General features: G+C 42.5%; 1 protein-coding gene across 2 annotated transcripts in view; it reads left to right on the top strand.

Moving 5' to 3' along the window:
• ANOS1 (anosmin 1) overlaps positions 1–14552 on the top strand; it is a gene marked incomplete at its 5' end in the record, with an annotated part of 183478 nt that overhangs the window by 147943 nt on the left and 20983 nt on the right. Inside the window, one exon of one of the 2 annotated variants that reach the window (XM_084647311.1) lies at positions 4645–4800. In XM_084647311.1, the coding sequence (XP_084503437.1) occupies positions 4645–4800 (156 nt within the window). The remainder of the gene's footprint in view (positions 1–4644; positions 4801–14552) is intronic. The other variant, XM_084647312.1, reaches the window with a different exon arrangement.

The raw sequence follows: 14552 nt of genomic DNA, 5'->3' as shown, positions 1-14552 counted from the left end.
AGCAGCTATCAAATCCCCCCTCATTCTTCTCTTCTGCAGGCTAAACAATCCCAGCTCCCTCAGCCTCTCCTCATAACTCATGTGTTCCAGTCCCCTAATCATTTTTGTTGCCCTTCGCTGGACTCTCTCCAATTTATCCACATCCTTCTTGAAGTGTGGGGCCCAAAACTGGACACAGTACTCCAGATGAGGCCTCACCAATGTCGAATAGAGGGGAACGATCACGTCCCTCGATCTGCTCGCTATGCCCCTACTTATACATCCCAAAATGCCATTGGCCTTCTTGGCAACAAGGGCACACTGCTGACTCATATCCAGCTTCTCGTCCACTGTCACCCCTAGGTCCTTTTCCGCAGAACTGCTGCCTAGCCATTCGGTCCCTAGTCTGTAGCTGTGCATTGGGTTCTTCTGTCCTAAGTGCAGGACCCTGCACTTATCCTTATTGAACCTCATCAGATTCCTTTTGGCCCAATCTTCCAATTGGTCTAGGTCCTTCTGTATCCTATCCCTCCCCTCCAGCGTATCTACCACTCCTCCCAGTTTAGTATCATCCGCAAATTTGCTGAGAGTGCAATCCACACCATCCTCCAGATCATTTATGAAGATATTGAATAAAACCGGCCCCAGGACCGACCCTTGGGGCACTCCACTTGATACTGGCTGCCAACTAGACATGGAGCCATTGATCACTACCCGTTGAGCCCGACAATTTAGCCAGCTTTCTACCCACCTTATAGTGCATTCATCCAGCCCATACTTCCTTAACTTGCTGACAAAAATACTGTGGGAGACCGTGTCAAAAGCTTTGCTAAAGTCAAGAAACAATACATCCACTGCTTTCCCTTCATCCACAGAACCAGTAATCTCATCATAAAAGGCGATTAGATTAGTCAGGCATGACCTTCCCTTGGTGAATCCATGCTGGCTGTTCCTGATCACTTTCCTCTCATGCAAGTGCTTCAGGATTGATTCTTTGAGGACCTGCTCCATGATTTTTCCAGGGACTGAGGTGAGGCTGACTGGCCTGTAGTTCCCAGGATCTTCCTTCTTCCCTTTTTTAAAGATTGGCACTACATTAGCCTTTTTCCAGTCATCCGGGACTTCCCCGGTTCGCCACGAGTTTTCAAAGATAATGGCCAGTGGCTCTGCAATCACAGCCGCCAATTCCTTCAGCACTCTTGGATGCAACTCGTCCGGCCCCATGATCATATTTGACTGACTAACAAAATCTTTACCAACAGGGGTTCATTTATCCTAAACTGCATATGTGAGTTTTGTGGTTTCATCAGTTACTGTTCACTTCAACGGCACTCATCACCACAACTAACTTTAAATTCTCTTCTACAGTTTCTTTGGGATAGTCTAATCTCTCCTGGACTCTTTTACCCTCTATAGCTTCAGAAAATAGACTGGATTATATTTCTGTGAAGTCTATCGATCTCATCTCATTTCTTTTTAGTCATGATCTATTTCATATTACTTTGGTGAATTTTTAGGCTATTGCTTTGACTGGTTTTATAGGGTTTTTTAAATCCAAGTACATGACAGAGCTATACTTCTGGTTGGTCTCAAATCTCTGTTATTGTCTTTAGTAATGTTGACCTTAGTAGATTTGCACACAAATATTCAAGAACATTAATTAAATTAAAGCCTGTGATTTCATTTTGACCACAAATCAATTCAATTCACTTTGATTCACAACTCTTTATTCATTTTTTTCATGAACAGTTGCATAAACAGCTTGCATGCACGTGTGTGTGAGGATATTCATGGAAAGTGAAATATTGCATGAATATTATGATTAGCTGTTATTTAGTCATTCGTGACTTAAGTGGAGCTACATCAATTTGCATCAACTGAGAATCTAGCCCAGAGATTTTTGCACTATATATCGTAGTTGCTGTTGTGTATGAAAGTAATCAGTACGTAAAATGCCAGAAAAATATCTATTCCAGACCATTTATTCCCACACTGTAAAGTGATCCAGCAAACACCACTGTATGATATTCAAAGCCTCTATAATTTGGTTGTGAGCATTATTTTCCCTTCCTGTTGTTTGTTAGTATTCTACTCTAAATTCACTGAGAAGAGGTAAATGAAGATTGGATGAAATGTCAAGATTGGATGCTTTTTTCTAAAATATATTCTCTAGGAATTATTTTGGAGAAGTTCTATGGTCTGTGTTATACAGCAGGTAAGACTAGATGATCACAATGGTCCTTTCTAGCCTTGGAATCGATGAAACTAAGAAAGCAGAGCTGAATTTCAGCGGGAATTTGGCGCTTCATTCCCTTAAATTCAGCCTGTGCCCATTATAGGGTATATCACTAGTGCCTGATTCTAAAGGAGATATCATTAATTTACAGAGTATTTTTGCTAAATAAATATTATAATTGCTCATTGCCAGAGAGACACTTTTCAAGGATATTTAGAGAGATAGGGTGGCTGAGATAATATCTTTTACTGGTCCAACTTTTGTTGGTGAAAGAGACAAGCTTTTGAGCTACACAGCACTGTAGCTCTAAAACTTGTCTCTTTCACTGACAGAAGTTGGTCCAGTAGATATTACCTCACTCACCTTGGCTTTCTAACATCACCGGACCAACACTGCAAATAACTTTTCAAGGATGACAAGCCAAATTTTACCTATTTATGACACATTAGAGCATGCCTCTGTAATGGAGCGCATCACTCAACACCACAGCACCTCCTGTTGGCCATCCTGGCAATTAGCTCTGGTTTGCCAGTGCGCTTTCATCTAGTGGCATCTTGCTGCTGTCATTTCTGTTGTCAGGACCTATGTCACCCTCAGGACTGCGGTGTCCTCTTCTGGACACAGCCGTCCAGCTGTGCCCCACTCAGTCCCCCCCCCCCATCTTCCAGGAGGGCCGGCAGTTCTCTGACCAGCCACTTGCCTCAGTGGCAGGCTGCAGTCCAGGGTCTATCCACCTGTGTCAGTGGCAACTGGGGCCAAAGGTGGGGGGCGGGCGGCAGTCACGCTCTGCAACACCTCCAACCCCCACCATCTTTTCCCCTGGGCCATTTTCCCCACTGCTCTAGCACCTTCTCCACCCTTGTATCAGGGCCTCAGTCTGGCAGGGGTTGGCCAGGAGCTCACTTATGCTCCCCTGACCTGTCCAGCACTGCTCTGACCATGGTGCTGTCCTCCCTCTTCAAACTCCAGGGAGTGACTCAAGCTGGTCTGTTCAGCAGCCCTTCTTATATGGCCCAGCCTGGCCCTGATTGGCTGTCTCTCTAAACCTTCTCCCGATTGGCTGTCTCTACAAGCCCTTGCCTAATTGGCTGCCTCCTGTATAGCCTCCCAGACCTGCTATAACCCCTCTTCTGGCAGTATGGGGCAGATACCCCACCACAGCCTCATAATCTTGAAAATCTTTTTGGTTCCACCAACTACAGAAAACAAAGGACTTGATCCAAAGCCCAGTAAGGTAATTGAAGTTAATGGAAAGACTATCACTGACTTCAGTGGGCTTTGGATCAGACCCTAAGGGGTTTTTCCGTGCTCAGGAACATATTATTTTATCATTCCACTCTGCTTGTCTGCTTCATTCTTGTGAAACATACAACATGAACACCTCTTTCTGAAGTGATAGATATGTAGGGATAGTCTTATTCAAGCCCCTGATTGTTCCCAAGAATGGATAGACGAAAGGGAAGAACTAGTTGTAAATAAGGCAGAACCTTCAAATTTACATTTTATCCAATTAGTTTAGTTAATAAATCAAACCTGAGTCTCCTCTCCTTTCTTTGCAATATATTGTTGATTCCTCAGCAGCTTTTTGGTTGTTCGCATCTTTACTTTCCATTTAAGTACTGTAATTAATTAAATACATCATGTTTCATAATCAGATGTAAATATTGTCCCCTAAATTCGAATTTGCAACTTTCAGGTAGTGAAAGTGTTGATTCAAAGCTTGGATACAATACTACTGTTTTTAAACTGCAGATGCCTGGGGTATTTTTAAATTCTGGTCCTAAATACTGACGTATGTTAGTAAGCTGTTTCAATATAAAAAGGCATATTTATTTTAACGTAGCACCTACACCCTGTGGGTTATATTCTATACTGTACTTGTGTATTGTATACTGTGTTTGTGTGTATTTAACTACTGTCTGAAAATATAGCTCCCAAAATGTTATACAAAACTACAACTACATATAATGCCCATTAGAATCTCAAAGGTATCAAATATCAACATTTCTTGCTCCTAGGATTATAGAATCGTAGGACTGGAAAGGACCTTTAGTGGTCATCTAGGCCAATCCTCTGCACTCATGGCAGGACTAAGTAGTAAATACTTTTATTAAATTAAATTAAATCTAAGTATAAATACAGTAGAACTTTGAAGGAAGGGAATATAGAACTATGGAACACTCTTACATTAAAATAGATTTAAAATACTCTTAAAACTGAAAGAATATTAAAGAACTAATTTGCTTCTTTATCCTTGATGTTTTGTTTATTTTTTGCATTTATTTCACTCAGTTTGGGCAAGGAAATAAGAATGGTTAGTTTCTGTCAGTTTCATTTTCTGACTCTCAAACACTATTAGCACAATGCTTCAGTGTTTAGGTTGCACTGTATTAAACCAAGATATTTCCTGATGGTGTTGTATGTTGCAGAAGAACAGACCTCTCCAATTGGGAAAACCCGGAAAGGACTAGCTGACCCTCTTCCACCCTTTCAAAGAAGAAGACCAGCTCGTCGTCTTGAAATTGGAGCTCCTTTCTATCAAGACAATCACCTTCAGATCAAAGTCTACTGGAAGAAGACAGAAGGTTTGTTGAAAGTTCTGTCTTTAAGCAGGGACTACAATGAACCCATCTATGTCAAAGGTGGAGAAGCTCTAACACTGATATATTTACAGTGAACCCCATCAAGCAGTTCTGCCCCCAAAATATCCTATTTGCTTGGCAAGTCCAAATACAGAGAAACCACTGCTGATCATTCTTCCTGGATGGTGAAAGGATACACAGAGAGAATGCACATCTCCAGAGCAGTGCTATGTGGTGGTATATAAGGAAGGGCTTTAGGGCACAGGTTTCAGGGATGCAATGTATTGTGAGAAGAAAAGTGATGAGGAGGAGGAGGGAGGTGGGCCTTAGTCCCCCCTCGACATGAATCCTGGCCCCTCTCCATGGCCCCATCCCTGTTCCTCCTCTTGCCCCGTGGCCAAGCCGGAAGCTGGATCTGGGCAGTGGTAAGAGCTGCCCAGGGAGCTCAGGCTGCTGTGGGAAGCACTGGACCCTCCACCTGCTCTGCGTGGCATGCCCCAGAGGGTGGGAACACAAGCCAGGGACACCCCAGCCCCCCACCCAGGGCAGGTGGAGGGTCCAGGACTCCCCAGGTGGCTCTTACCACTGCCCGGCTCTGACTTCCGGCCTGGCCAGGGGGCAGGGTCTTGGGGGGGAGAAGAGGAGCAGGGGGAAGGGCCACAGAGATGGGTGGGGCCTTGTGCCCTCCCCCCCTCCAATTCTACCGAGGTTCTGGCACTCCTGCTTGTACTCCACATCCTGAGGGTGCGGAGAGGATTCCACACCCCCTTAAAGTGCCCTTTGTAAGATTTTCTGCCGGGGGGTAGAATTTGGCCTTATGCAAAACTCCCATTGAAGTAGATAGTGGTTTGGTTGAGTGAGGCCAAAAGGCCTCAATCTGCATGTGGCATTCCCATTGAAGCCAGTGGGACCTCTCTGTAGGATTGGGCCTAATATCAGGATTATAAGAAAGTAAAACCAGAAAATGAATGTAAATGGAGAGAGAATAGGGCTTCCTGGCTGCCCTGCATATGCCCATTTTCTGGCCTGCCTCCACCTAAGTTTGGGACTGTGCTGATTGTCAACAGAGGTCATGCACCAGGATTCAACATAATATCTGCCAGCATATGCACTGGAGTAAATGTGGGTGAGCAATACATTCTGATAGCAGGAAAAATCTTTACTGGCTTCATGTGTTTTATGATCCCCTGCTTCTCAGTAAATATAGCGCCTAACAACTTCTTTTATGTTTTCATCTTTCCTAAAAGACAAATGCCATAAAATGTAAGTGTCTAATTAGCTTTGGAAGCCAAAAAGGGCTTAGCTTTCACTGCCTTCCAGAATCAAGTAGGGATTGTTACACAGTGTATCAGTTTAGTACAGGGGTAGGCAAACCTTTTGGCCCGAGGGTCACCTCTGGGTATGGAAATTGTATGGCGGGCCATGAATGCTCACAAAATTGGAGGTTGGGGTGTGGGAGGGGGTGAGTGCTCCGGCTGATGGTGAGGGCTCTGGGGTGGGGCCAGAAATGAGGAGTTCAGGGCGGGAGGGGGCTCTGGGCTGGGGCAGCGGGTTGGAGCACAGGAGGGGGCTCTGGACTTGGGCAGGGGGTTGGGGTGCAGGCTCCGGATGGCACTTACCTCAAGCAGTTCCCAGAAGCAGCAGCATGTCCCCACTCCAGCTCCTACATGGAGGTGCGGCCAGGTGGCTCTGCGTGCTGCCCAGTCCACAGGAGTCTGGAGGCAGAACTTGGGGCGGGGGCAACGTGTGGAGCCCCCTGGCTGCCCCTACATGTAGGAGCCAGAGGTGGGATATGACGCTGCTTCCAGGAGCTGTTCGGAGTCACAGTATGCACTGGGGGGGGGCCAGCCCCCGACCCTGCTCCCCGGCTGGAGCACCGGAGTGGGGCAAGCCCTTAACCCTGCTCCCCAGCAGGAGCTCGAGGGCCATAGTTTGCCCACCTCTGGTTTAGTACGATGATCAATATCCCCACGTGCAGTTACTTGAATATATGCTAACAATGATAGTGGTTTTGCCTTGTAGCTATCTATAAATGTGCATATCAAATTAATGTCCACATAAAAATACATTAAAATAAATACCAGGTCTGAAGTCACATCCTACCAAAGGAATGATCCCTTTTCCTCTTGACTTTTGCAAGTGATTTTTAGGAACCCTGAAGATTCTTCAATTCATCATTGAAATTACCCTTATCTTAGCTCCTCACATCCAGGCACTTTCAAATCTTGGTGCTTATTTCTGCACGACATTTAAAAGATCTGGCTGTTCCACTCTATGCCCACAATTAAACTGTTCATCATCTCCTGACTTGATCATGTCAACCTACTCTTCTTTGGCTGTACAATATCCACCTTGCCCCCCATTCAGATTAATTCAAAATGCGATGGTTAAAATCATCTTCCTGACCTGTGAGTGTGATCATGGCTCCCTCTTCTTCACCACAGCAGATTCTAGCATCTTGTCTGTCAGGGATGCCTATGAATTTATATCTTAGTATTTAAAATAAATAAATAATGGCTTTAAATGACCTATTTCACCCACAGCACACCTACAGCTTATCACTGTTACTGTTGTCCTCACTCTGATGATTATAATCACTCCTTGTTTTTAAAATTAAACTGAAAGTTCTTTGGGGGCAGGGATTCGATCTTGTTTTGCAGTTACCCACTATGATAGTGCCTTACTCCTGAATGGCCTCTGCTACTTTAATACAAATAACAATGAAAAGAGTTGTAGAAATCATGCTCATGTCTATCCCTAAAAGACATGAAATGGAACACACGGTGGAATGAAACGTTAAAGTAAGTATAGATCAGAAGTTTTCTACTCCCCCTCAAAACTCTGTATTGTTTTTGGGTGCATGTTTTTTTTTTTTAAATATTCTAAATCTAACATTTTAATTTATTCAAGGAGCATAACAAATTCAGTAAAAATAGAGGTCTCATGACTTTAACAAGAATTTTGATCTTAGTACTGATGTCTTGGCCAGATAACAAATAAGAGAAGAAATTTACCGCTGCAGGTGCAAGTGGCTGTGGTATTCTTCTTCACTTATTATCATGAAGTTGTGAAGTGTTGCAGTGACCTATATTAAACAGCTCTCATGCTCCAAATCAGAGATGATTGTGTTTAATGTGTTTTATGTTTGTGATGATTGTGTTTTAATGATGGATGAAGTGCCTACTATATAGGGTGCTTTGTGGATCCTTTGAATTGGAAGACAGTTAAACTGAAGTAAAATATTGGTATAAAGACTATTTTTATCTGTAAGAAACCCTTTTATTTTAAATAAATAATTACATTAAATCTTCTCTCAATAAAACTTAAAACAATGAAATGTTGTTCATGCAGTATATTAATCATCGTTAAGAAATTGTTTTTGTATACGTGGTTACAATGAGCTAGACCATTCTGCGGGGCAGGTTACTGATGTGTAGATGCGGGGCAACCACAGCTTTGGACTTGTGAAGTTTCCTTGGATTTCTGTCTGGAAACCAGGTTTATTCTTCAACCATGGATCGATCTATCTAAGAATTGCTACTGCTGCCCATGACTATAGTATCTGAATATTTCCTATGTGAAATAGCTTAGCAACAGTAGAGTCCCTAGTGGTTTTTATAGTGTCTCTGGCTCTTCTCCTTTCTTAGGATTGTTTTTTTTTTGTTGATTTGTTTGTTTCAGGTCTTTTTGTTTTGTCTTTGAATTTTGGATTTGTTGTTGTTGTTGTTGTTCCCACGGGGGGAAGTGCTAGATGGGAGTGCTGGTGTTGAGAAAATTGTTTTTATGAACGGCAGGGGTTTTCAACACTAGTCCTGTGGTTTCCTGGAGGCACAGGCCGTCGACGCAGAGACCCTCTAACTTTCTGGTGATGTTGTTGCAGCTGTCCCTGCAGCCCCAAACTAGCCCACCATAACCCCACACAGAAAACCTATATCCCTCTGTGGCACTTTCAAAAGAGTCTTTGTGGGCCAAGGGAAGAGAGGAAAGATGCAATGAAGACTAGACAGCCTCCTTCCATAACTTGACTTCTGTTCTGTCCATTCCAGGAAGTGTAGGGGATAATATATTATTTTACAACACATTTATTGATGGCTTTACTACACCCTCCAGTACATATTTCTATTTATGATTCAGAGCATCTAATTATATATATATGTGTGTGTGTGTGTGTATATATATATACATATATATATATATATACATATATGCATGCCAGTGAATGCCAGAGGTTGGAAGGCCAGATTGACTTCTCTGGACTCGATCTTCTCCTCTTTATGGGCCTCATTCTGAATGTTCCATTAATATCACTGAACTTGGGGCATGCAAGCAATGTAGGATCTGTCCTTCTGTGTTAAAATAGATCACTTTTTGCAATAATATTCAGGCTGAATGCCGTTTTATGATGGCAATTATACATGCACTTCAGGATGTGTGTTAATGGGAATAACTCCCATGGAATCAAAAAAGAGGAACTTTATTCTCTATAGATCAGTGATTTTCAAACTTTTTGTATTTGTGACCCCTTTCACACAGCAAGGCTCTGAGTGTGACCCTCCCCTTATACATTAAAAATGGTGTGTGTCGGGGGGGTAATTTAATTTAATGGGGGCAGGGAGTTGACAGCTCCCAACCCCCATGTAACCACCTTGTGACCCCCTGAAGGGTCATGAGCCCCAGTTGGAGAACCCCTGCTATAGATGTACTTCATAAGTCTCATCGCTTACTGCAGTAATTCTCATCAGTGAGAATAACATACTGTAATTTAGTGCAATGATTTCCTTCCAATGCAAAATGTCGCAGTACTGTGTCCTAAACCCATTGCTGCAACACAATTGATGTTTTAGTGACTCTTATTTAGGGATAATACAGCTATTTTTACTTAGGCAAACTCCCATTCTATTAGTATTCTGCCTGAGTCATGACTATAGCATTTGCCCCATATTAAACATCATTTTATTGAGTTCATCAGTGTTTCCACTTAGTGTTTAATTTTTTACCTCTTACTTTTGCTTGAAAGTATAGATGTTTAAAAAATATTTGTACTTGGCTTCAGATTTGATTCTTTGCTTTCTTACCAGAAATGCAAAGCAAAGCATGTCTTAAGAGGGATTGAAGCAGGGAGGGGCAAAAAATCTCTCCTGCACTGTCTGATAAATCAACTGAACAGGAATAATCAATTAAATTACAGGGAAGAATAAAACACAGGGCAAGGCAAAGCAGATAGAAAGCTGCCACAAAAGATTTTATAACCAGATCACTGGAAAACAAAACTAGCTCTTTCTTAGTGCAGGAAGATAAATGAAGTGACTGTTTGCTTAGACGGTTTGTTTGTAACAGGTCATTTTCATCCTGTAGGGTTAAAAATAATGTGAATGCTTCCCAGAATGATCTCTACCAGGCATTGGGTCCAGTCCTGCAACCCTTCTATATGCAAGCAGTTCCATTAAATTAATGGGACTATGCAAAGTGAGTAAGGATTGCCGGATCTGACCCACTGGACAATACATTTGTTAGTGTGGAGAAATCAGCAGTGTTGCCCATGCATCGAGGAATTATTTCAGTTAGTAAGAATTAATACAGGAGGGAGATCAGTGTTTGAGTACATGGCTATTTACTAATTTATCATGATACTTTATTATATTTCCTCAAACAATTACACAGTTTCACTTTAAAGTATCACATTGGTCCAGATACTTCCCTCCAACAGGAAAATATCCCTGTGAAATAACAGCAAAGTTTAGGGCAGCACATTTCCCTCACATCATCCCTATGAGAGCATGGGGACAGTGATCCTATGGAATAAGTGTGTGTGTGTGTCTGTGTGAGGAACCTCCAGCACCACTAAACGGGGGGAAAGGGGGGGTTGCCCCAACTACAGGGATCACTGAGACCAGCTGTGTAGAAATTTCCCGTCCACATTGAATAATTTGTTTCCCAATTGGCTTACATGGTGCTTTTGGCTTCCTCATCACTGCTGAGCAATCCTACCTTTTCCAGGAGGAGCTAATGTGATGATGGGGAAATCAATGCTCATTTACCAGCATTAATCTCAGTGGGAAATTGCTAGGGCATTTAAACAACCTGGGCCAGAGGGGTATTCATCATTGAGCAGCTTCTGCCTAGCTCTGGGTGGGCATTGGTGTTGCATAGTTCCAGAACAAGTGCAGAGCCCCTCCTGTATGTTACTGGTGTTGAGGGACTTCTTTGAGTGTGGGTATATGAGGCATATGCGGCACTCGCACAGCGACCCTCCCCTCGCTGGCCTTTTGCTGCCCTCCATTCGGAGGAAGGAAAGGGGAGCATTCAGCCAACTCTGGTTATATTGGTTATACTTTTATAAGCTAAACAACACTTAAAGTATTTATTTCCTATATGCTTAAATTCTGGGTGCCTATCCCTAAACTTTAAGTGCTGGCAAAACTTAAGATCCACCTGGTGAAAGCCATGAAACAATAACATATAAGAGAATTAATAGTAAAACATATAGTATATAAGTTGGATGTGTAATTGATGGATGAGATGAACAATAATGGTGAAATTCATGCTTCCCAGGTGGGAAACACTGAATGCAATACACCCACCAAACAGACAGTCCCCAGGACTGCAGCAAAATCTCTTCATGGCCACAGTGGGCTGGAATAGTGTCTTCAGATTTCGATACCCCCTACATGGAAACAGTGCCCCTTGCCCATGATTCAATCCCAAACCTCTCGTCCATACCTACATAGCACACCTCTCATCCCTGCCTGCATATTCAGCATGGATATAGATGCTCTGTGCATGTCTGTTTCAACTGTGGCTTCCTTGTATAATGACTCTTCTCCAGTCCTCCATGAGACTGAACCTCACCCCAAACTATAAGTAGTTGTGAAAGACCATAGGCGTCAATCCTTCAACCCTTTGCCCATATTTAACTTCACTCCTGAGCACCAACTTTTCCTTTTCCCTGGGGGTGCTCCACCCCCCGTTCCACCCCGAGGCCCCGTCCCCATTCTGCCCATTCCCTAAAGCCCCGCCTTCATGCTGCCTCTTCCTGCCCCTGTTCTGCCCATTTCTCCAAGACCCCACCCTCACTCCGCCTTTTCACGACCCCACTCTGCCCCCTCCCGGAGGCCTTCCTCCACCCTCCCTCAAGCCCCTCCCTAAGCTGCCAAACAGCTGTTTGGCAACAGCACTGCCTCCTATCAGCTGATAAGCAGGGGTGGCAAACAGCAGTGGCTGGTGGGTGCTGAGCACCCACTATTTCTTTTCCATGGGTGCTCCAGCCTTGGAAAACCCATGGAGTTGGCACCTATGCTCCCGAGTGTAGTAGTCCTGTTGATTTCTTTTACATATTTCCAAGGATCTCTATTGCTACCAACTTCAAGAATATAATTTGTTTTGAGTAGAAGTTTGAACAGCACAATTTCTTTCAAGTTTACATTAAAAGATCAAATAGAAAACAGAGGGCAAATTAAAAACAAAACAAAACATGCCATGAGTGTAGTCCAGGGTGTGCTTACCATACTGTGGAATTTTATAAGATTGCTGACAAGACATGCAATGTAACATTAGCTGGGAAATTTCCAGAGAAGACTCATTTTAACAAGGAATTAAAAAAAAAACCTATGTATTGGCTAACCATTAAACAAACTGTTTGCCCAAATTAGTTAGTTTTTTCTACTGTTCAAGAAAGATGGGTATGTTTCCAAAAACATCATCTTTCTTTTGCCGCAGTAACATCTGTTTATACAGTTTACATTTTTCACTTTTTCAGATTCATTCTTGTCTAGTTAACCATGATCAGGTCTCTCTATAAAGTGAATTCTTCTAATCACTGTTAAGACACATATGAAGATATTAACATCTCACTCATTTGGAGACTTGGCCTATCAGTAGCAGTTAACTAACCACCTTGACTAAAGGGCAGATTTTCAAAGGTGTTTAGGCACTTAAAAATACAGATAGTTCCCTAGTGGGATTTTCAAAAGCACCTAAGCAATGAGAGTTATGTGCCTAGTGAGATTTTCAAAAGTATCCATCTGTATCTTTAGGCACCTAAATACCTTTGAAAATTTGGCCCTGAGTAGTTAGCCTGAATCTTAGCTTCATATGGTACCAGACATGGAAAAGTGTGGCATTATAGTTTCTACAATCGGCAAAATTTCCCTTTAAAAATGTGGGGTGCCTGTGGACATTGCTGGCAAACAGAACTCTCAGTAAAATATATTGTTTTGTGTACTCTACCGGGCTCACACCAAATTCCTGAATACAAATACTGTTAATCATCAGTGCAGTATGTGTCCAGATGTGGATATACACATTGTAGCTTGGGCCCATCTTTAAATTACACACTTTCCATTAATGTCATTCTTTGAAGGGAATTACCATTTTATTATCCAAATGATATGTGTGAGAGAGAGAGTGTTTTAAATGGCAGAGAGTTCAGAACCAAATTCTTAACAATTTAAACACAAACACTAATATTCCATATTAGAGCAGGAAACTATAGATTACCTTTTGAAAGAACTGTTTATTTGAATGAAGTTTAAATGCCAGCCAAGGGTTCTTTTGGTGTTTATTTTAATTGTGCTGTATGAATAAGTGATCATTAAAGGTGGAGTGTTTTTTTCAGAGCTGTCATGAGAACCATAACTACGTAACAATAAAATCCACTGCTTGGCATTTTGGAATCTTTTCTTCTTATGCCATTGGATGGGTAAAGGAACAAACAGATAAACTGTCATGTAAATGCAATTGCAGGAGAAAACATACCTAGGACTACATAGGAGGTGAAAAAAGAGGAGAGGAGCAGCAAAATTTTTGCAGGAATGTAAAGGACTTTTATGGGGCTCTCCCCCTCTCCCCCCCCCCACACACACACTAAACCATTAGGACAGTATAGGACACACCTAAAGGAAAAGAGTTTTTGTTACTTGAATATTAAGATTAGGATCTCATCCTGAGATATGTTCCACAGGGGGATGTCCTGAATATTACCGGAAATGCCATTGAGAATTCAGCCAGTGAATAGATTCATTTTTCCCTCTGAGTTTCAGTTCCCTAGCTTTGGAATAGAGTTTATAATGTTTGCAAAATACACCATTTCACAGGAGACATAAAAAGGCCTGTTTGCTTGCAGTCTCTAAAAAACCCACAGCACTTTTTGCAAGAAGAGTGTTGTAAACTTTAGTAGGACAGTAGTCAAATTCCAGATTAGATACCAGTAATCACATTCTGCCTGTCTTCAGTTTCTTCACTCTCTTTCTTAAGCCATTTTATAGCATTTCTATGTTCTGTCAAGTAGTTGCGACTGTGTGGGTCACCATAGATTTAGCTGCTTTTAGCAGTAGAGAGAAAAGTAGATAAGAGGAACAACATAAATGAATAAATAAATACATAAAATCACATGTATTTACTTGAACTTTATCCATGTTCATGCCTCTTCTTTACATTTGCTTTCCAGGCGCATTACAGCAGTTGAGTTTTACTTATAAAATGCTCATGAAAAGTAAATTTTAAGCTTGCATGTTTCAGTATTCACCCAGGGCTGAAGCATGGCCCAGCTACCATGGTGTCACAAAGGTAAAAGATGTCTCCTTTCGCCTATGCACCAGCTACTGATATCATGGGTAGTGATGTGGGTGTGGAAGCAGGTTCCACGGTGCCACTATGCCTCCTCCCTGTGCAGGAGGGGTTGGGCAGTGAGAAGAACCTTGGCTCTACTCCCTCCAGCCCACTCAGCAATGTAGCTGCCTTGGCTTACTAAGGGTTGT

The sequence above is a fragment of the Lepidochelys olivacea genome, assembly GCF_965140295.1.
Source record: "Lepidochelys olivacea isolate rLepOli2 genome assembly, chromosome: 1".
In the NCBI taxonomy this organism is placed as follows: domain Eukaryota; kingdom Metazoa; phylum Chordata; order Testudines; family Cheloniidae; genus Lepidochelys; species Lepidochelys olivacea.
Note: the sequence above shows the minus strand (reverse complement) of the source record. Positions and strands in the feature narration are given on the sequence as shown.